Raw genomic sequence first — 23,517 nt, forward strand, 5'->3', positions numbered from 1 at the left:
GTCAGTACAAAAATATTTATTGCTAAAAGCTGAACTTGTACTTCAGTAACTTCTTTGAAATTTCCAGGAGCTTTTCTGTTGTCACTAAATTAAGCCCTTGGTTTTTCACATTAAGGAGGGAAAGAAAAAAAGCTCAGCATGTTAGTTGAAGCAGTTTCTTCCCCATCACGATCACATTATGGATCCCATGCATGAAAAATATGTGAGGAGCTGTCCAGTTAGAGGCTTTGGTTCTGAGAGAGGTGCTCTACGGGCTGCTGCATTGAGGCCGATTTGCAATTTTCATCCAACACCTTTGCATTGAGTGGTCTTGCTGTGAAAAAGAAAATACCTTATTTTCAGTTTAAATAGGACCATTCAAGGATACAACAATTATGTGAAATGTTTTTAAAACCGAGATGCAAACTTCCTATGCACTCTAAAGGGACAGTGAAGATACATTTTGTTACAAATCAGTATTCTGTATCATAAAAGTACTTCCTGTATCTTAATGCTTGCTTGCTTTTAAATGGACAACTACAATCCCACCTCATGACAAAAGGGAGGAAAGGTAAAATAATGTGGCCTCCGTATTAAATTTGAATATTCGTTTGGAGAGTTATGTTTAGTTGCACACTTGATATTTATTGTTTATTAATAAACTGGCACATAAAAATCAAAAATTCTCCTGATCAGTGCCTAAAATTATGATGGGATTCTTCAAATCTGAATACAGTTGTCCTTCAGTATCCATGGGGGATTGGTTCCAGGACCCCCAAGGATACCCAAATCCATGGATACTCAAGTCCCTTATATGAAATGGCATAGTATTTACATATATTTTAAGTCATCTCTAGATTACTTATAATACCCAATACAGTGTAAATACTATGTAAATAGTTGCAAATACAACATAAGTTCTATGTAAATAGTTGCTGGCACATGGCAAATTCAAGTTTTGCTTTTGGAACTCTAGATTTTGGGGGTTTTTTTGCCCTGAATATTTTTGATCTGAGGTTGGTTGAATCCATGGATGTGGAACTCACCAACCATATACAGACATATCCATCCTATCTGGAGGTTCAGTAAGTGTTCACTTCAACAGTATACTTTTGTATAAATACTCAGTTTTTTAGACACACATGTGTTATCTCTAAAGGCTTGGATTTTAAGAAAAGAACCCTTACCTTTGTTTGAGTGCTCGTAACTGATGTGTAAAATCTCTCAGTTGTACTATTCCCCTCTCTAGTAATCAAGATGCTTTTTTTAGTTTAGCTTTGAGCCAATATTAGAGGCAAAACCCTCCACCTCCCTCCTATTGGGCACCCTCTGCTGTTCCCCTTTTCGCTTAAAGGAACTGATTTCAAGCCCCATTTCCAGAGCAGCGCTAGCTCTCCTTCCCCCACCTCTTCTCTTATGCTCCCTCATAGCAGAAGAGGTAGGAAAATAAAGTTTTGAAGCACTTTCTCCTGCTATTAAATGAACTGAAGACAGGATGAGGCATCAACAGATAGCAATTAACGAGATTTTACACAAAACGGGAAAAAAATAGGCTGAAAACAGTCACATTTAGTAAATACTTAAAAAACTACAACCATATCAAGCTTTCTCTGTTTTTTCCATACCTTTATATTAAAAACTTGAGATTTATTCTCGACTTCCAAGGTTTGTGCATCACTTTCTTTGCAGTAACTTTCTGCTCCAACCGTATCCATAATATTGCTTCCACAATTCTGTGTATTATAGCCACTATCCATCTGACAGGAATGAGAGGGAGAGAGAGAAAAAAAACCACCACAGGTAACATTGCAAAGTGTAATTCACTTGACCACAAAATTTATTTTGAGGAACTTTTATGTTTAAATAAGTAAATTTATTTTAAAATATTTATATAAAATATATATATGTAAGATTTGGCTTATGTAATTATATATAAAGACAGTATTTTAAAACATTTAAATGAATCACTATATACTATTATTCACAACTGAATGATACAATTTAATATTGTATTAATACAATTTAATATTGATCATATTGAATGAATTTAAAAAGTAATAAACATAAAATTGCTTGTTCTTCAAAGTAGTTACTACAATTCCTTCTAATAAAACATATCTTGTAATTTTCTTTATTTTTTTTAAATTCTAGGTTATTTTATTTTATTTTATTTAGTTTTTGGCTGCGCCACGCAGCATATGGGATCTTAGTTCCCTGACCAGGGATCAAACCCGCTCCCCCTGCAGTGGAAGCGCAGAGTCTTAACCACTGGACCACCAGGGAAGTCCCTGTAATTTTCTTGAAAGTCAGTGTACAAACCACTAAGAACATACTTCCCTGTTACTTTGTGCTCACACCCAGTAGATGAAAATGAAGATTACAATCAACTTCTTCCAACTCATTTACCAAGCTTGTCTTAAATGGCTTACTTGCATCTCTAAATAAAATTTACCTAAATGGCAAGCTACCTTTAAGAGGATTCAAAACAATACACATTTTTTAAAAGGTGGCTTACATTATACTCATACCCATCACTGAAATAAAAATCTTACCTTCATAATAATACCACGTACATAATGGCTCTAGATGTTAGCTCAGCTTTTCATTTTAATTAAAATTACAGCATTCTACAACACACTGTTACAGCCCAAAAGAGCAAAAGAAAAAAAGGGACTAGCAAACTTCAGTTTTGGTACAAATGTGACAAATATTTATTTCATGAGGGCCTAAAAAAAGCACCAGCCCTGTACGGCGCTCCATGTAATATTCTTATTTTCTCCTTGCAGCACCCTATTAACTTCACAAATGAGGCTAAGGCTCAGAAAGGGTAACTTTCACAGTGTCGGAATGAGATGACAAAGAGCTGAGGCCCCACTGCCCCTGTCCACTCACTGCACACTCCACACTTAACGTGCACAGTGACAAACACCAAACACAACCCACAATGCAGTCATCTTGCACTTACGCCCTTTTATGCAAATTATGATCAGCGAAAGAAAGACTACATTTGCCCCCAACACAAACATAAGAATAGCCTAGAAAGTGCATTCTATCATCATCTTAAGAAAAATGTTTCCAGTTTTCGGGAATGGATGCATATTTGTTTACTCCTGGGAGTGACGTTCCATTTGAACAAAACCCTTGTGGTGCAGGGAGTACGGTACACAAGGAGTCTGTCCCACTCTCTAGGAAGAGAAGGACCATGGTGCCCCTAACATAACATGGTGGCTTACCACACTGGGTCCCATCCAGACCACTACTAATGTCAGTGCCTACTATGTGCCAACCAGACAACACAGGTCATCTCGTTAACCGCCACAGGCGTCAAGGGAGACAACATGGTATTCCAAACTCTGGAAAGCCAATGTGACTGAAACAGAGAAGGAAGGGAAACAAAATGAGGCTGGAGAGTAAGGGAAAGGCCAGACCATGCAATGCTTTGCCAGCCACTCTACAGATTTTTAAATTAACACCAAAAGCAAAACAAACAAAAGAGTTACAAATTTAAGATTAAGATGCAGAAATAAAAACTCAATGGAAGGGTTATTGTATGAAGTTGACCAAATTTCCCAAAAATTAGAACAAAAGGGAGTTAAAAAAAACTGTGAAAAGTTTTTAAATTGGAGAATCAAAAGGAGTTCCAAAGAATGGTGAAAATGAGAGGAGAAATCTAAGATATTATTCAAGACAAGATCCAAGAAGTGAAGGGCATGAGTTTACAGATCATAAGGGCCCTCTGAGTGCCCAGTACAACTGATGAAAAGGAACCCATACCAAATAATCACTGAAATTTCAGGATCCTTTACTCCAGAAAGGGATAAAAAGAGACCATATGCAAAAGATTAAGTATTAAAATGGTTTCAGATCTCTCACCAGCAACACTGAAAACAGAATCAACGAAACAAAGTCTGAAGGAAAATTATTTCCAAACTCAAATGTGAGAGAATAAAGAACATGTGATCAGACGTGCAGTATCTTGAAAAAGGTACTCTTTCTCAGAAAGCTACTAGAAAATGTGTTCCAGTCAAGTGAGAAGTAAACCAGGAAACAGAAGAACGGGGTACAGAACATGCGAGAGGTTAAGGGAATTCTCAGGATGATGAAGGGATATTCCAGGAATACAGCTGTGTACAATGCTTGGAGGCCAACCCGTCACAGTAAAGCAAGTCAAAAGGCCCTGGGAAAATGTGACTGTCTTTGAATGTTTGGAGCTACCCCTGTGGTAGGAAAGAATGTATAGAAAACATTTTTAAACTACAAAATGTTCTGCAAACAGTACACGTTATTATGATATGACCCAAAGGATAAAACTGAAACTGACTGATAGATACCACAGACAGAACCATAGTTCAGCTCGCTAGGGAAGAGGCTTGTAAATGGTGAGAGAAGTCCTCTAAGATGGGCTGGGATACCCCTGCAGGTACTCAGGCAGGGAGTGATGGCAACTTATAATGAGACAGGCTTCCAAGGGGTAGGTGGACTGGATGATTAATGTGTATTTCCATCTAAGTATTCTATAATGCTGCTATAGAAGCTCTGAAAAAAAGAGGCAGTAAGAAAAAAGGAGAGCAAAAAAGTTAACAATACCTTTAAGGCTAAGTTTGACTGGATGCGCTTCTTTACTTAGGAACCAAATTTAGAAGCTGGAATATGTAAAAGCGATTCTAGTGTATTTTTTTGAGCAACAATTCTAGAAGTCAGGATAGGCAGCATAGGCATAAAATATGAGCAAAAGATTATATGTAATTTGGGATCATTTAAAATCCCTCCATGAGTTTTACACTTCAGCATGTCAAAACTGAGAGCACTAAAGCATTATAGAGTTGTTGTGAGAATTAGATGAATTAGTATCTATAAAGAGGTTAGAAGAGTGTCTGGCACACTGGAAGACTGTGTAGTATTAACTATTACTATGGGTCAGTATAAACTTGGATTAAAGAACATGGAATCCAGACTGCCAGGATTTGAATCTTTTGACTCCAACACTTGCTAGCTATACAGGCAATTGACCGAACCTCTCTGACTCTCGGTTTCCTCATCTGTAAAATGTGGATGATGGTATACCTATTTCACAGGACCGTTGTGAAGATTAAACAAATTAACATGTGTAAAGTACTTGGAATAATGCCTGACATATTGTAAGAGCTACATAAGTGTTAGATATTGTTACTATGAAATGGCAGGTAGAATTGCCTTTCTAGTTCAAAGTTCTTTCAAAACTCTCAACTCAAAGAATATGACAGTTAGTGGAACAAATGTCTTTCTGAAAGTAAGTGCTAGCTGTGAAGTGTATTTGTCAAATGAATCATGCTTTCCTGTTGCCAGATGTTGCAAAATTGGAAATGTATGATTACATGAAAAATGGTGGTTACAAATCACATTTTTTTTAAAGTCCAAAAGAAATATACATAAAAGTGCTCTAAACTGCTTTTCCTAAATTATATAAAGGAAAAACCAAAACTACTGTATTTTTAGAATACAAACACTACACCAAAAACTGAATTCTTTGGGAACTAGCTCCACAGGAAAGAGAGGTGAACCCTGAGAAGTTGCCGGATTCTAGCAGTTTGTAAAAACAGAGCAGCTTGATTTCTTTTCTGCTCTCTTATTTTCCTACTCCAAATAAATATCAGTGAATGTGAATATTAAATATATGCATCATCAGTCCAAGTTAAAAGAACTAACCCTCTTGATATCACTTAGTACTGATTAAAAATACATATGTAATGCTGTTAAGTCTCACATACAACCCATTTTCTTTCTCACTATAATCTTACAAAAGAAAGGATGAAGAACAAGGGACCAAGGAAAGGACTCTAGAATATTCAAATACCTTACCTGAATGTTACTGCTTTCACAAGGAATGACACTGCTTTCTGCGAGAGGTGACATGCACATGTGAGAGTTTTCAATACTGAAGGCGATCCCACTCACAAAGTCAGTCATGGGTAAACTCCTATTATCAACGGGCTCCTTAATCCAAGTGGTCTCATCTGCTATCTCTATGGGATCGACCATATCCACAGTGTTATTCTCCTTCTCACTTTCCACATCCTGAAGCAGTGCCAATTCTTTCTCAGAAGCACCGGACTGGTTCTGGGTAATAGACATGGCGGTCACTACCAAGTGCGCGCCATGTGGACAAGTGTCACCATCCAACTGCGGCAGGTGGACTCCAGCCGTGCCCATGGCTAGGGAGGAGGCGTCTGTGGAAGGAACATCTGCCTTGTCTCCTTCATCTTCGCTGTGAGCCTCGAGAGTAAAAGGTACCCGAATCAGTGAGGGCCGATACTTAGGACCCCCTGTACACATCTCAAGTCTCATAGGAGACCAATTTTTAATTGGTGAGCAGCCATCTATATAAGGACTTCTGATACACGGATTGGTAATTCCATTAGAATTTGTTCCAGACGAAGCATCAGGAGAATGGAAAGTTAACTTCCTTTGCTCTAAAAGATTGGGAGTGGAAAAAAAAAGATTGGGAAGGAAAAATCACATCATGAAAACATGGACATGGGAAAGCCATTACTAAATGGTCATCAACATGTTTCATGCCAGAAAAACTGGATTTCTCTAACAGTGGTGTTGTTTCCTGAAGTGAAATTTTGGTGTTAAAAATAATAGCACAAATGAATGTGTATCCATAAACAGGGTGAGGCTCTTCAAAATATAATTCCTCTGGCAAATATCCTCAAGCATATTGCTACTATAACAATGTTGTTCACATCCAAGATAATAGAACAAACCAGCTGATAGCTGCAAATTAACAGCTGTACCTGGTAAATGAAATATGTAATAATCTATTTCTGTTTATGTAAAATACTATAAGCAACATTAAAAGGCAAACAAAAAACTGCAAAATAATATTTGCGACAATAAAGAGCTTAACAATGGTAAACAAAATGATCAAAATGCCTTAAAAGTTAATAATTTTTATAGCTTCGTTAGCTTAATAAAAACAAAAGTTTAAAAAAATGGGCAAAAGCATATAAACAATCCTCCCAATGGTAAATGAACATATGAAGTGTTTGGTCACACAAATAATAAAAAATATGGAAATTAAAGCAATGAGAGACCATTTGTTCAACAAAAACACTGAAGTCTGAACTAATAATCCCCCCAAACAAATGACCCATAAACATTTGGAAAAAGTTCAACATTGTAATAACCAAAGACAAGAAAATTAAAGCAGTAAGAGACCTTTTTGTAATGTACCAAATTAACAAACATCAAAAAGGATGGTAAGACCAGTGTTGCTAGATGGGGAAAAAGATGACTTTTCACACACCACTGATGAAAATTTCAATTGGTACAACTTCTTATGAAGAAAATTTGATAAAATTCCTCAAGAGCCTTAAAAACAGTCATCCCCTTTCACCAAATAATTCCACTTCTGAGAATTTAACCTAAAGAAATAAATATGTACAATACACTGTACATACAAGAAAAAAAAAGAAATAATTTAAATGTTTATCAATGATTGAAAACAAAAGATACATCTGTGAAATGGAATATCATATAGTGATTCAAAATCATGGTTTCAAACAATAATAAATGACTTGAATGACCTACGAAAATACTCCTAATAGAATGCTTTGTGAAAAAAGCAGGATATAGAAATGTGTGTGTGTGTGTGTGTGTGTGTGTGTGTGTGTGTGTGTGTGTTCATATATGTATGAAGATATATACACACATACACATGTACATATATAAAAGGAAGACTAACAAAAATAGTTTTCAGTTTTCCAATTTTATTTACTATGAATAGGTTTTGTAAACTATGAATAATTTTCAAGAAGTGCTATAATTTTTTTCAAGGAAAAACTGACATATTGCAAAGAAAAATATGTAAATTCTCACACACTACCTAAAAACTTTACTCAAACAAATATATCTTTACACAATATCAATATGAATATCTGATTACCAAAGTCTGAACCTACACACTGGAAGGCATACCGAAACCAACTTATCTCTACGACAGCCATCTTTCTTTGATTCTGCTCGTAAGATGTTTGGTATAAATACTGCTAGTCAAATTACCTGTATCTGACATGAGAGCAGAACTTTGCTGAGAATTTCAGTCTTTGAAAGTAAATTGTTCCTTTTGTAAAAAAAAAAAAAAGTAAAAAAAAAAAAAAAAAAAAAAAAAATTGTTCCTTTTGTAAAAAAAAAAAAAAAAAAAAATCCAAGTTTCTAAATTTTAAAAGGGTGAGTGGTCATTTGGAGCTCTGTAGTTAGAACAAGCTAGAAAGAGACTCTTTAATAACAAATATTGACAATATAAAATTTTAATTGGGGGTTGTATTACAAGACATACCTGAGAGTGGTGTCTTTCCTATTTGAAATGCAATTGGTGAGAAAGTGGGTGAAGAAATAGGTGAAGGACTGGTTATGCTTCCCAAACTGTATTTTTTTGCACTACCCTGAATAGGGCTAGAAGAAAACTGCCCCTGTGATAAAAATAAATAAATAAAATTAAACGGTTCTCTTCCTTAGCTCTGTTACACCAAGTGCTATTTATCTTTATTTTTGAAACACATTCATAAACTAGGTTGTATAACTTTGGTTATTCACCAGAAAGCAAGATGCCACCTTTGCTTTGTGGCAGAAGGCAAGACACCAAAAGGCAGGCCCACAGACACACGAAAAAAACTTATGGTTACCAAAGGGGAAGGTGGGGAGGGATAAATTAGGAGTTTGAGATTAACATATACACACTACTACATATAAAATAGATAATCAACAAGGATCTACTGTATAGCACAGGGAACTCTACTCAGTATTTTGTAATAACCTATAAGGGATAAGAATCTGAAAAAACCATATATACAGATGTATAACTGAATCGCTTTGCTGTACACTTGAAACTAATAAAACACTGTAAGTCAACTATACTTTAATAAGAAAAAAAAGGTAAAACAACAACAACAAAAAAAAAACACGCCAAAAGACAAGGCATCTTGTAACAAGGATAGTTAAGAAGACTGTTCCAAAAATTCTGAAATAGAATATACTAGAGAAGATAAAATATAAATGCACCGTATTTACACAAACCAAGTAGCAGTTTATGAAAATTTTTAAGTTAGTCCACTAACACCAATCTAGTTGTGTTATACTGAAACTCTTCCGTAATTCAGTAAGTACCTTACCCTGAAATTCCTCGAGACTCATTTACCTCTAAATACAAAATTGGAGAGTCTGACAAAAAGCATTCCTATACCTAATGACAAAATGTGAACTAGGCTAATCCGCATGAAATATAAAACCCAAAAGACAATCATTCCTCTTGACAGCAGTAGGAGCATCTAGGTCCAAGATGCCTATAGCCAACCAACCAGCCACTTGGCCCACTTCTTACCGAACTCGGGGTCTGCACAGGGCTCCTACACTGCACAGGAGATAGATCTATTGAATAAAAAACCTCAAGTGATGCTTGAACACCACTACGAGGACTTCTGGGAGAAGCTGGAGGTAAGGAGTCAGAGATACTTCCGTTGCCATCTAAAAATAGCTTTCTTCTGAGGGATGAAGAACTGAGGTTTCCGGGAGATTGATCTGCAAATTCATCAGCTCTAAAATAGTCACCTATATTTAATATTAACAGAATAAAAGGCAGAGCTAGTCATTTGGAAGAGCAATTATATTTCAGTTGTCTGATGTTTTAAAAACCAGTCTCTATGTTTGAACTGTTTTCCAAAAAGAGGGCAAAGTTTAACTGCACAGGTGCTGCTTGAAATCTGAAACGATTCCTTCTTTTTTTAGTGCCTCATTATTGGTATGGGTAGTGCCAATAAGATGTGTTCATGAATAGTTTATGTCTATAGTTAAGTTCACTATGATAAAAAGGCTAATTCAGGCCATATTAAAGAAAAATGAGAAATTTCAGGCTTCCCCACTTCTTTAGAGGAGGCATTGCCACAGATTCCCACTTACAAAAGCCATTAAAACAAAACCTTTTATTTAAGTTATTAAAGGTTTAAACAAATACAATACTTACCTAATACCTTTTCTAAATTAAAATCCACAGGAAGAGACAGCAATGTCTGGCAAGCAGCTGGAAGCAAGCAGATAAACACAAACATGGTTAAATCAATGCAAGTGTATCCCATGCAGTTTAGCATGTGCTTCCCCATCAACCATCTCCCCATGATGCTCCAGACAAACTGAATTATTTACTTTACGCATCCCATTCCATAACATGCCACCTTCCTGTTTCCCACACTTTCCAGCACTGATGTAAACCTGTTAATGGTAAAAGATAACTTCTGGTTGTGCTGCTGGCACTTGTATCAGAAAAGAAGCCAGCCTGGGTTTCCCTGGTGGCACAGTGGTTGAGAGTCCGCCTGCCGATGCAGGGGACACAGGTTCGTGCCCCGGTCCGGGAAGATCCCACATGCCACGGAGCGGCTGGGCCCGTGAGCCATGGCCGCTAAGCCTGCGCGTCCGGAGCCTGTGCTCCACAACGGGAGAGGCCACCACAGTGAGAGGCCCGCATGCCGCAAAAAAAAAAAAAAAGAAGCCAGCCTATATATATTTGGGGATAGATTTCCCAATATTAACAAATTTTCAAAAGAATGCCTTCCAAAACCAAAATTCGATTCACATGATTTGAATCACAAAATAACACACTATTGCCACTTCTCAAACATGGATGGATATATCTATTCTAACTGTTTCTCAAGGTCAGCTCTCATATAGCTTATTCATAAAAAGTAAACAACTTCAATTCCAGAGTGAAGTGTTATCACATGTACTGAAATTAACATCAAATGTCGCTTAATATGGAACATACTTCTTTTCCAATTTACATTCATACTTACCATTGCTTGTCTCAGAATGTACGGTCAGCTTTCTTCCAATTGGAGATTCATTATTGACGTTAATACCTGTAAAACATTCTAAGTGAAAAATCTTACATTTTCTGTTCATTTACTTTAGGGTTACTTTTTCCAGAGTAAAAAAATGAAGTGTGGAAACTTTTACATTTAAAAAATAAATGTCTGCATATGTAAGTATATAACTTGGCATGTTTCTGCTAAGTTTGTTTGTTTTTTTATTGATTGATTGATTGTCAACTTTGAGGAAGCATAAGGATAAGACTTAAGGATTACCACAGCAAGTAAGGCGGCACCAAGAGATACTTTTTAGGGAAAGCAGCGGTGCTCTACATGACGTCAACCTTTAAAGGTTGGGGACACACGTTAGTCAACGTCAATGTCCTCAAACAGATCCTCTGTTGCTTGATGCTTTTCCAAAATGGAAATAGATAAATTGTCGGAATTAAAGCACCAGGCCATTCTGAAAGAAACTGAAATTTGATCAATAAAACCGTGCTCAGTTTTCTTTTTTTCGCCGAGAGGAGTCAAAAATATGGGTGCAAATAATTTTTTTAAAAATCTGAAGTTAATGACTAATATTAAGCTTCTTAACTTGAAAAAGCACCAGGTAGTAAATAAATGGGTGAAAAAATAGAATTCTAGATTCAAATGCCTTCTCTGCTGTAGGCAGTGTGACCTTCTAGAAGGCAAATGCAACCAAGGCACTCTGCTGCGAAAACCCTGTAATGTCCTTGGTCTTTAGGCTGGAGTCCAAACACCTTAATGGTGTAAATAAAGCCCTTCCAAAACCTTGTCTCTGTCTCTAGCACAGCTGTCCTCCAACCGAACATTATCTGAATACCTTAAAAAACAAACAGGTTCTCTCTCTCACCTCTAGGTATTTCTAATATTCTTTCCTCTCTGACTTTTCTGCCCTATTCCCCGAGTCCGGCTAACTCAAGTCTCAGCTTAAACTGTGTCTTCCATCTAGACAGAATTATTCTCACACCACTTTTCAACTGTATTACAAGTGTTTTCTTGGTTGTTTCCTCTAAAAGGACTTCATAGATAACTTTAAGACCACAATCAAATGAGGAAAAATGGATGGATTTGATTACACCAAAATAAGAATTTCTAGGTAACCAAAGACATCAAAACAAAAGTAGCACATATGTGACTGGAGATGACATGTGAAATGTTTAGAACTAAGATAACTGCAAATGTAACTACCAGGTATCTTAGAAATTCAAAGGAAAAAGAAAGAGACAACAACTCCAATAGGAAGGAATTAGAAATAGGCATTTTACAAGAGAGGAAATAAAAAGGCTGTTAATATATGAGAAATGAAAATTAAAACCATCATTTAGAATGTCAAACAACCCATGAGAAAGGCAAAAATGTGAAAGCCACGTACTGGCAGGGATGTGGGGATATGGGAACCCTAGGCACTGCGGGTGGCTGTGCAGACTGTACAGTCGTTCTGGCGAGCAGCCTGGCGCCGCACAGTCAAATCAGAAAACATGTAGCCTATAACTCAGAAATCCTCAGCCTATGTATAGTTCCCAGAGAAATTCTCGTTCAAGTCCATAAATAAAAATGCAATGGGTAGTACAGTCATTGAAGCACCTTGCTGCATAAATTGCTGCATAAAAATTGACAGCATAAGCTAATGTGTACAAACAAAATCATTGTTCCCCCGACTCACCATTGTCTTTGTTATTCTTCGGGTAAATAACACTGAGCACTTACCATGTGCTAGGTACATGATCTTCGAAGTATTATCTCATTTCATCATTTCATAGGGAAGGAGAGTGAGGCACAGGAAAGCTAAGTAGTTCACACAGCTACTAAGCTAAACTGGGCATGACTCAAACTCAGACGGCATTACTCTAGAGTGAGGGTCAGCAAATGATAGCTCACGAGACAAATCGGGCTGGTTGCCTATTTTTGTACATAAAGTTTTACTGGAACACACCCACACTCGTTCATTATGTATCATCAGGGATACACTTTCATGGTAAAGCAGTAGAGTTGACTGGTTGCAACAGAAACTGTATGGTCTGCAAAGCCTAAAATATTTAATATTTGGTCCTTTACAGATAGAGGTTGCCAATCTCTACTCTAAGGTAGTGTTTTCCAGAACTTTTTCTGTGATGATGGAAATGTTCCATATCTGTGCGGGACAATATGGTCACCACTACGTGTGGCTACTGAGCACCTGAAATGTGCATGTATGAGCAGGAAACTAAAATTTCAATTTTAATTTATTTAAATGTAAATAGCCACATGTGGCTAGTGGCTACCGTATGTCAAGAACTGTAAAGGGTCTGACAGGTTAGTGTGCCAACGTTGCATAGATGCTGGCTGAAGAAAGGAGGCTTTGGGTCACAGACAAAGGGACTTCATTATTCTCAGCACAGGAGGCAACATGAGCTTCATGTTCACATCAGCTCCCTTTGCCCCCTCAGTCCCAAGGAAGGGACATGAAAGAGCCCAGGTGGATACAGCACACACAGAGGGTCTGTGCCCCAGCTGAGGAACCCTAAGCACGGGAAATCCCATTCTTTATAAGCTGCAAGCAAACCTGCCCCAGAGGGAGACGTTACCATTACTGTACTAGACAGCCAAACAAACCTACCCTCTGCTCCAGAGGGATACTCCATCTCTGTTTTCCAAGGATGTTCACAATACAAACATCCTTGAAAAAACAGCCTGGATCAAAACCTGTCCGTGGCGCTCTTCATGAGATGTATAGAAATGCGAGACCCACAGAGAACTGAACTATCTCCCAACACCACTGTAGACAGCACAGGCCTGCGCACCCCCTCCCACCCCCGCCAATTAACCACTGTACTCTGTCATCACGGGCTTGATGAGCACACCAAAGAGGCTGTATGTAGTATTTTTAGCATCTTGCTGATCTGCCTCACTTTAAAACAGGTTACCTCGAATATAAAATGATGTTATAAAAAAGATCACATAACAAGGTTGATTCACCTGTTCAGAAATCCAACATTAAAACACTGGGGGGAAGAAACCTACCATCTATGAATACATCACCTTGGATACAGAATTTTAGAGCTGGGAGGCATGTTATCACACAACCATCTAGTTTAACCCCTTGATTTTACAAGTGAAAAACTGAGGCCTAAAGAGATTGAAAAAGTTGATCAAGGTCACCCCTTCTGGTTTATAATACAGAAGGTCTATAGCCCAGGTCTCCATCCACTACTGCATGCCACCTTTAGTTTGCAACGATTCAGAATCTGAACTGAGAAATGCTTACTTTTAAATCCAGGTTCTGCCACCTTATCATATCTGTACCCTGGGACAAGTGCCCTAACCTTTCTAAAACTAGATTTTCTCACTTATAAAATGAGACCAATAATAGCACCTACTTCATATGAGCTGTTGTAAGGAATACTGAAAGCACTTAACACTGTCTGGACACATGAAAAGTGCTCAATCCATTTTTTCTGTATTGTGTTTTTGATAAAGAATGGAACAAATATTCCCTGTTATACTGAGAGCATAATTAACGTATGCTATACAGAAGAGCGGGCAATTCCACTGAAATGAGGGATGCATATAAACAAGTAATACTTGAACATTGCTCACAGCTCAAAGGGCAGTGAGAGCAAATATAAGATAACCACTTCCTAGAGGTAGAAAAATATTTGAAAGATTACTGGCTTGCTCTTCAACTTCCTTTTTAATTTTGCAGATAACCAGCTGTATTACACTGTCCCAGAGGTCCTATAAATGCCCATCCTTCCTCTACTATTATAAGAAACCAGGAAATTAGCAAAAAGCAAAAGCAATTTAAGGATTTCATTTAAAAAAATTAACCTTCAAAATCACTGCAAGAATTAACAATTCAGCTCTATATTCAATACCAACTATTTCTGCATCTACAGATCCTCTATAACCATCATTATAACTGATATTCACAATGGTTATGAAGAAAAAGTTAAATTCAAAATAGAATGGCCAAGAAAGAAAAGAATTTAGTAAATTTTAGTCAAGTTTTGAATCCTAACTCTTAAATAGTTAAATCCTCTGGTATCCAGAAATTTAATTTATAGCAAGCTTCCTACCAAAGCAGATAAACTGACACTCACTATACGTTGTTTTACATTCATTGCTTTTTATTTTTATGATTTTTATTCAGACAATTTTTAACACACTCACATTTACTGGAATCATATTCTGAAAGCTGCTTCCCTTCATGATCAGTCCAAGGAGAGGGTACGATGACATCCTTAGTGAAAAACTAGGAAAATTAAAGTCATAAAATTAGGCATATGAAATATGAAAAGGCAGCTGTGTTAAATAACCATCAAACATGTTACATACTGACTTTATAGTTATATTTTAAAATTTCATACTTAAAAGCACAAATGAGCAAAGGTAAAATGGAAGAAATTTAAAGTATATATAAAGAAAAATGTTAATACTTCAAATCCACCACTTAAGTTTGCAAATTAAGCTAAGGTTATTAATCATAAAGGAAATATTTTTCATTTCTCCCCCAATTTTTTTGGACACGGGGGGAGGCTGACAAAAGGGAGGATGAAGAGGGAAGGAATAAATGGAGATAAATGTATACGTGTAAGCCGGTATCAATAGTGTGCTGGAGCTGGCTTGTCCTGACTCTCAAGATCTAATAATTAAAATTTCAGGAATTCTGTGTATCAGTTATCAAACAAAGCCAATATTAAAATTATGTAAACTTAAATAAACTATATTAAAAATAAAGGTAATAAAAACTCAAAATCATCATTTGCTAATTGTTTTACAACATTTACCAACATCTATGCTCTTGAGGTTAATTATGTCTTTTGTGTCTGTGTGGTAGAATGCCTACATATAATGGTGTACTGCTACATTTCTTTCCCCATTCAGCGATGTCACATCACTAACTTGAAATTGGCCGTGGTTGGAGTATTTACACTATGGACAGCAGCAATCACTAAAACTCATACTCCTCCCACAGTCAGAGGGCCTGTTGTTAATTTACCAGCACACCACTGGCCAGTACACTCAAATGGAGATACAGCATTTGGATAAATGTGTTTCCTCTTTCATTATGGATATAAAATTAATCAAGCCTAATACAGTAAGTAATACAGTATTTTCCCCTCCCGTCTCCATGTTTTGGAGGTAACTCAGAACATTTTCTTCATATTTTGCTATACCTATGACAAAGAACTAACTTTCTTGACTAAACTACCTATGAAAACATGAAGAAAAGATGTTGAAAAAAGGAGGGGGGAGGGGGAACAGAGATGATACAGACAATTCCCAGAAAAAAAGGAATATAAAAGACCCACAAACTCATGAAGCAAAGTATAAGTTCACTGAGAATGAAAGAGATACAAATCCGAATAACAAGATGAATTTTTAAAGTAATAAGATTAGCACAAATTAAGAAGTTTGATAATAGCCAATATTGCAGATATGAGAAAACAGGCAGTATCATAACGTTGCCGGGAGAAAAATTGGTACAACCTTTTGGGAAAACAATATGGCAAAATCTACCAAAAGCTGAAAACACAAACCCTCTGACTTAGCAAGTTCACAAAGATATACGTACAAGTGTGTTCACTGCAGCATTACTTGTGATAGAAAAAACACTGAACACAACCTACACATCTGTCAATAGGGGCTGGATTAGGCTATGATACATTCATACAATGGAATACTATGTATGCTATTTACTAATAACTGGTACGTGCTGATAATCAAAAAAAAATTCTAAGAAATTATTAAGCAAAAAAGTAAGAGGCAAAACAGTATAAAAATGATGATCCTACTTATGTGCAAATATTTAAAGGACATGTGCTATTATCACACATGTGATCACATGAATCTGAAAGTATACTCAAGAAATTTTACAGTAATTACTATTAAGGAGTGAGACAGGGAACAAAAGGCTCTTCATTTTCATTTTATATTTTTTCTTTGCAGTTTGTTTTTGTTTTTATTATGTGCATATATCTACTATATTTCACATGCATAAGTATGAATTTAATTTGTTGCTGATACAGTAACTTCTGCTACATTGGCCCTAATCTTCACTCTGAATTCATTTTCTTAAGTTTTCTCCTGAATTTCCCTTTAAAATTAAGTCGAGAATTCGAAAGAGAAAGCATACTTCCCAAAATGTTGGGAAATGGGAAAGAGTCTGAGAATATTCAACTGGGGAGGAATCAAGTGACTGGATTAGAATTAAAATTTTGAAGTTATCAGATAGATTAAGAAGTAGATAACATTTGTCAGGAGTAAAGCATATGAAACGATTTCCTAAGAAATAGGCTATATCTGAAATATGGGGGCTAGCACATCACTGGATCTCTGAACATGCCATAGCTGAAGTCTTTTGGGGTGCAGAAGATCCAAGTGCAGCTAAGGAATAGAGGGGGCTAGTGAGAGAAAAAGGAAAAACAAAAAATGCTACCATGACATGAAGACTTTTGAGCAAATATCTAGATAGACATCGTTTATACTCTAAGAGTTCAGCAAACAAAGAAAGCAAGAAGTGAAAAACTAACTTCATTAGTTTTATTAAAAAAAAAACAACCTACCTTTGGGATATACTTTTTCTATTTATCAGTACATTATATTTCATGAAATATATTCTATGTCTTAAAAATTCGAAGAACTAACAAGAACAAAAGATAAAACCGTTACTGAGGCCAATCTAGACTTCCAAGGCTTGAAAATATTCAACTTGCTCTATGTAAACTCCAACTTGAAACAATGGTTTGTGCTCATCCAAGGCACAAGGAAGGCCGTGAGAATGAAAAGATGAACAAGCACAATAATGGTCAAGTAAGAATTCAGTCTGGGGGAGAAAAGCACTCAACCGGTCATTACAATGAGAGGCGCTGGAACAGCTCAAAAACACTGGTCTTAGGGGAGCTCTGAGAGGGACTGGGGACGGGTAGGTTGGTGTGGGAGTTGGGACAGGAAAGGATCTGAAGGAAGTCTTCCTCTCTTAGAGGTGCTGTGCACGCAGAATCGATGCTTAACTAGCTTCGTGATCAGTAACAGTTTTAAGTTACCTCTTCAATGGCTTTTTGTCTTTTGTCTTCCACATCTTTATCTATTCTATACAGAGATAAAGAAGAAAAATAACCATGCCATTACTTCAGCAGATTGAACATTTAAAATAATAACCTTTCAAAGAAATCGTTTCTTTCCCCGTTGGAAACTGGCAAATGTTAAGCTCATTTTAAAAGAAAAATTGGGACCTTATCACATTTCATAAATGACAGTATTTAGATATTCATTCAGCCTTGTGCTGTTAGGCCTACCTCCCCCCTTTCCATTCACAGTTGGAATGGAATAATATTTTCTTTTAAAAGGCTTACATTGATACAATTTTTAAATTACTATTAACAATGTAAAGAAAGTAATTTGAATAAACTTTGCCCTTTAATCACCACAAATTAAGAAGTATGTCACTCCAAAGAAATCTAAAAATTGTCCAAATTCTTTTTCTTCAATTATAGCAAGTTTATCATAGTCGTAATTTTAGAATCAACTCTTACTCTGAAATAAAAGGAAAAAAACTATCATCCTTACAGTTCTAAATAAACAGGCAAAATTATTAATTCTGAAATGAAATATCAACAATATAAAATTTGAAATATAAAATATAAAACTTTGTCCAAACAAATTCTTTTTTTCCCACTTTGATACATTATGCAATTATAGCACCCCAAATTTATCAGCTGTAAGTTTTAATATAAATTGTCGGGTCTCAAGCACAAGGCATATACTTGCCAAGGACTCAGCAGTTAGCCTTGTAGGACCACTTCTTTTTTTTTTTTTTTTGGCCAAGCCGCCGTGCAGTTTGTGGGATCTTAGTTCCCTGACCAGGGATTGAACCTGGGCCCTCAGCAGTGAAAGCATGGAGTACTAACCACTGGACCACCAGGGAATTCCCAGGGCCCACTTCTTTAATCTGTTCCCAGAAAGAATACTTGCTTACCATCAATAAGTTGGTAAGACACTTTTTTCTCTCCAAATTTTTTCATGTATAACTTGCAGCTTAACAAAGCTTATAATAATGTACGTGTATTAGAAATTAAAATCAAGTGGATCTCTCAAATAAGGGAATTGTGAGAAAATAGACTACAATGATAATCCACATATCTCAGCTTGAACAGCCATTCTGAGAGTACTAACTCAGTTCTCTCCATCTTATTGTCGACATAAACAGGTCAAAATGACAGGGCATAACAATAACAGCGTACAGTATTAGTAAGCTCTGATCTAGCAATACCTCATTCAGAAACTTTCTGCTGCTTCATCAGAGGGCTTTAACAACCTGAAATATTCAAGTGATGGCTAGAAGCAGTGAATATCAGTTTGGCCAAATACTGGAGAGCCTGATCATGGAAGGTTCTAAGGAGTCATAAAGGGCAGGGTATCCTGACCAGCATGATGCATGCAGGGTCCAGTATTACAGGTATGCCCTGAACGGACCCTTGGTGGCCAAGGCAGAGAGGAGCTTTCAGGACTGTTCACCTCCTGTATGGACAGACTCATTTGTTTACACCAGGATGATTTGCAGTTCTCATTTTTATGTGTAGCATGGCATGAAAAAGGTGGAAAGCACTGAAATAGGGAACTTGGGTTAGAGAAGAAGAGACACTGGAAGCCTTTGCTTATTTCTAAGAAGGAATCAACATGTTTTAAGAGTATACTCACTATCCTCGGTAGAAGCCATAACCATTCACTGAATTACATGAGGAAGTTAAATTAAATCAGCGTCTTTCCCCCTCTTCTACGTTACAGGTCTATCTACTGAAATACACCAAGGTTCTTTTCACAAACCTGCTCAAACAATACAGGATTTACTAGTAAGTAAAGAAATGCTGTGTCATAACTTTGTTGACTACAGGGCAGGAAGAACCTCCTGTACTGCTTCAGTGCCTCACAGTGTTCAACGCATCTCTCTTGACGGTCCATGGTTCAATATACTGAAGAGAGGAGGCGAAGTATAGCACACAGTTTGTGTGAAACAAAAAATTCGTCTCATTCGTGACATATTTGCTTTCAGATATTCTTTTCACCTATTCTCTCAAAGGTATTATCTAGTGTTAAGTTAAAATCTTTCATGCTCTATCCCCATTCTAGTCCCTTGCTATAGCACTTTGGATGTGCATTAATTAATTATGAGGGGCTGGTCATCAAGCTACCAAGCCAAAAGAGGAAGTGGTAGAAAAGCCAGACAAATATTTGCAAGAGCATCTCAATATGTGTACATCTTTGTGTGATTAAATTCTAGTTAAAGGGAAAAGAATTATTCATTATCTTAGACCAATAACACATGTACCTTAGTACCAAAAATTAAAAGCTGATCATATCAGGATTTGATTATTTCAAATATAAAAAAAATCAAACTATAAAACTGACATCAACAAAAGAGTCCCTCAAACTATTACTGACTACTGCTATCTGTAATTTGTAATTACAGATGACTGCAGTTGGTAATCAAAAAGTATGCATGTCCCCCCAAAGAAGTGTATGGTTTCACTACATTAGGCATCATTAAGTAACAGGAGTCTAAGACACACTAGTACTTGGAAATCTATACAACACATCAACAAAAGCATTAGTTAGGGCTGCTCTGACTACTAGGCTGATAATGTAAATCAGATCCCCAAGTGTCAAAGCTCTGTTGATAATGGATACTCTTCCATTCAATGTGTCTTAACTTGGTAAAGGGACTTTCAGCTTCCCTAAATGTAGGTGGTAATAAAACAGCATTTTACTCTATCCCATACCACCAAAAAGGAAAACAAAACAAAAATTCAATGGCAGAAGTCATAATCATGTACAAAGATACAGATTTCAAAATGACCTTCCTTCTACCAAGTGCTGGGGAAGCAAAGGTGTCCCATAAGTAGCACAGGGAGGAAACTGTCTCTAAAAGAAAAGGACTCCTACCCAGATCTGGAACTGTTAGCAAGGGGGTCTTGCTGGATGTAGTTCTTTGAGCTCATTGTTTATTTAGATAAGATAAATCTGCATCATAATTTTTCCTCCCTGATTTCTTTACAAATAAAAATATTCAACCTTGGAATTTCCTATCTCTCTTCACTTGAAAGTACGTTATTACACTTAGGTGCGAAAAAGGAAAACTTACCGAGAACGACTTAAGTATAAAGCTTGACGATGAATGTCTTCTGGGTCTATTTCTACAGGATTTATTACGGCTAGTTGATCAATAGACCATCTAAATTCCCCTGGAGTCTTAACAAAAGAAAGCGATCTTATGAGTAAAAGTATACTAAAATAGTTCATCAAAATGCTGACTTCAAATGTCAGCTTCAAAAATTAGTGTGAATGGTTATAATATAAAAATATCTTACAGCTCATATTTTAAAATTTGACTTTACTACTAAATTAAATGGCAAATGGTAACCAAATCACACTAAATCAACTGACTTGACTGTATCTCTTTAAAATATCCAAGTCTTCCCTCTGGGTGATTGTTTAAATTACATAATAATAGAAAAATCACAGAGTATTAAAGGTATAGAAATTGCACAATTAACACTCATCAGTGATGCAACATGATCAAGTAAAACTAAAAATCTCTTAGAGTTATCAAGTCTTTATTTTCACCAAGAATGAACTGAAATTAAACAAAGTCCTAACTACAGAAGTGCCTGCAAAAGCTCATAAAATAGGTGATCCTCGAAATAATTATGAGTGGTAAGCAGTGCTGCTTTTCTATATTCAACTACCCAATAAACCAAAAAACTTATCCAAATCCTAATCTGTAAATTCAGAATATATTTTTGAAAAATCAGGCCTAAAAACCCAAGATGTCATGCATTCTTGCTTTGAGGATTAAGTTGCAGTCATTCTGTTAGTTTTATTAAGACTAACTAATACTATTCAATTTAAAATCATGAAGTCAGATAATGACTCAATATAAAGTGTACCACTGTAAAACTTTCCTCTAGTGCATAACTAGCTTCATGCTGATATGAATGTGTAGCTAGCATCAACAGCCACCCAGTTTAGTTTCCTAGATAATTTACTAAGTTAAAAGATCAGACTTCAAAAGAACTTCTCCACTGTAGCCAATAACAGTAAAAATAAGCTAAAGAGATGAAGCCTTCCCTAATCTCCTAAAGAGCACGTTCTCTTCCATATCATCCTTGTGTTATAGCACATAACATATTCTCTTGAAGTTGCCAGTTTAGTGTGTCTATCCCATTAGAGGTTGACTTCTTTTTAAACAATCTGCAAGCTAATAATGAATGGGTGACAAAAATCCAAAAGAATATTAGTAATTTACGACATGTGAAAATTAAATGAAATTCAAATTTCACTGTCCATAAATAAAGCTTTATTGGAACACAGTCACATTTATTGTTTACATACTACCAATGGCCGCTTCTACAATACAAGGCAGAGGTGACTAGTTGTAACAGCAACCTGATGAGTTGCAAAGCCTGAAATATTTACTATCTGGCCCTTGACAGAAAAAGTCTGCTGACCCCTGGATGAGAGTATAAGCTCTTTGAGAATTTGTGTTTTATGACCCTGACTTGTTCAAGGTATAACCTCTATAGCTAAGAACTGTACCTGACAAATAGCACTCAAATAATGTTTGTTGAATACCGGAGAATAATTAGATGACGTAGTTTCTTCTTTATCATGGATTAGTACACATATCATCAACCATAGTAACTAGCACCACTCACAGCTGTAGGAAGCTAACATGCTATCTATTGAATAAAATAAAAAGAAATGCTAACTAAAAAAAATCCGGCTAAGTTATTTTTAGCCCAACCACTACATTATAATGAACATTACAATTAAAAAGAACATTCCAGATATGTATGTTCCATGATAAATTTCCCACTTGTCTTGTAAAGAAAGATAATTACATTTAAAGTTGTTTGGAAACACTAGTCAAGAATAACTTACTGGTAATTTTGTCGATTTAAAAACAGAAGGACTGGAGACAGTTTGTTCGTGGAGATTAGTGTAATCACCAGGACTTTCAAAAGGATTTAAAACAGGAATTCTTCCTGGAGTTTCAGGTGTTATTTGCATTTTTGATTCTCTGACATCTCCCATAGCACAGAGAGAAATCTAAAAAGAAATCAGAAGTATGTATAATAAAAGTACAAAATTCCCTAGACATTCATTTTGACAACTAAAATGTATTCAACAAACATACATTTCACAAAAAGAATTAACTCAAAACCTAAGCCTCCTGGGTTTTTTTTATAAGCTTACACAAACGTGATCCTCTGAATAACCTGGAAAGCTAGAGAGGGAAAGTATTAGTGATATAATTTTGCAGGAGAATTAACAAGTTCAGAGAAGTTAAGTGGCTTGTAAGCTGCAGTCCACCAAAGGTGAATGAGTTCAGGTCCGTCTTCAAGACAACTAAATGTTCCAATAGGCACAAAACCTTTTTCCACTAAAGAATTTATACCTACAGTTTTTAATTCATTATCTCAAGTCTCTACACACTTTGAACATAATTCGGATAGCCCAGCAATTCCCTAACAAACTGCAGTTACTAAACAATTATGAATAGCGAGCAAACAAGAGACCAGGAAGTCTCTGGTCTCTCTGTGCACGGGTGCCTTTCTTGCACATTAGCCCCCGTCGGCAAAGAATGACTGATTAGGGCTAGGAAATTAACCGCTTTGGGTTGCCTCTTTTCAAACAC

At 36.4% G+C, this 23,517-nt stretch overlaps 1 protein-coding gene across 5 annotated transcripts in view; it reads right to left on the reverse strand.

Annotated features, from left to right (window-relative positions):
* The window catches only part of BORA (BORA aurora kinase A activator), a 25,518-nt gene continuing 2,001 nt past the window's right edge, over positions 1-23,517 (reverse strand). For all 5 annotated transcript variants that reach the window (XM_027116090.1, XM_027116092.1, XM_027116091.1 and 2 more), the window contains exons 2-12: positions 22,761-22,928; positions 20,962-21,068; positions 17,867-17,912; positions 14,991-15,072; positions 10,803-10,868; positions 9,980-10,036; positions 9,341-9,567; positions 8,300-8,432; positions 5,818-6,428; positions 1,605-1,736; positions 1-313 (exon numbers count right to left, since the gene is read on the reverse strand). In XM_027116090.1, the coding sequence (XP_026971891.1) occupies positions 248-313; positions 1,605-1,736; positions 5,818-6,428; positions 8,300-8,432; positions 9,341-9,567; positions 9,980-10,036; positions 10,803-10,868; positions 14,991-15,072; positions 17,867-17,912; positions 20,962-21,068; positions 22,761-22,928 (1,695 nt within the window). In that variant the 3' untranslated portion in view covers positions 1-247. The remainder of the gene's footprint in view (positions 314-1,604; positions 1,737-5,817; positions 6,429-8,299; positions 8,433-9,340; positions 9,568-9,979; positions 10,037-10,802; positions 10,869-14,990; positions 15,073-17,866; positions 17,913-20,961; positions 21,069-22,760; positions 22,929-23,517) is intronic.

The sequence above is a fragment of the Aethalodelphis obliquidens genome, unplaced genomic scaffold (assembly GCF_003676395.1).
Source record: "Aethalodelphis obliquidens isolate GAN/ISIS:26980383/991018 unplaced genomic scaffold, ASM367639v1 scaffold15, whole genome shotgun sequence".
NCBI classification, from domain to species: domain Eukaryota; kingdom Metazoa; phylum Chordata; class Mammalia; order Artiodactyla; family Delphinidae; genus Aethalodelphis; species Aethalodelphis obliquidens.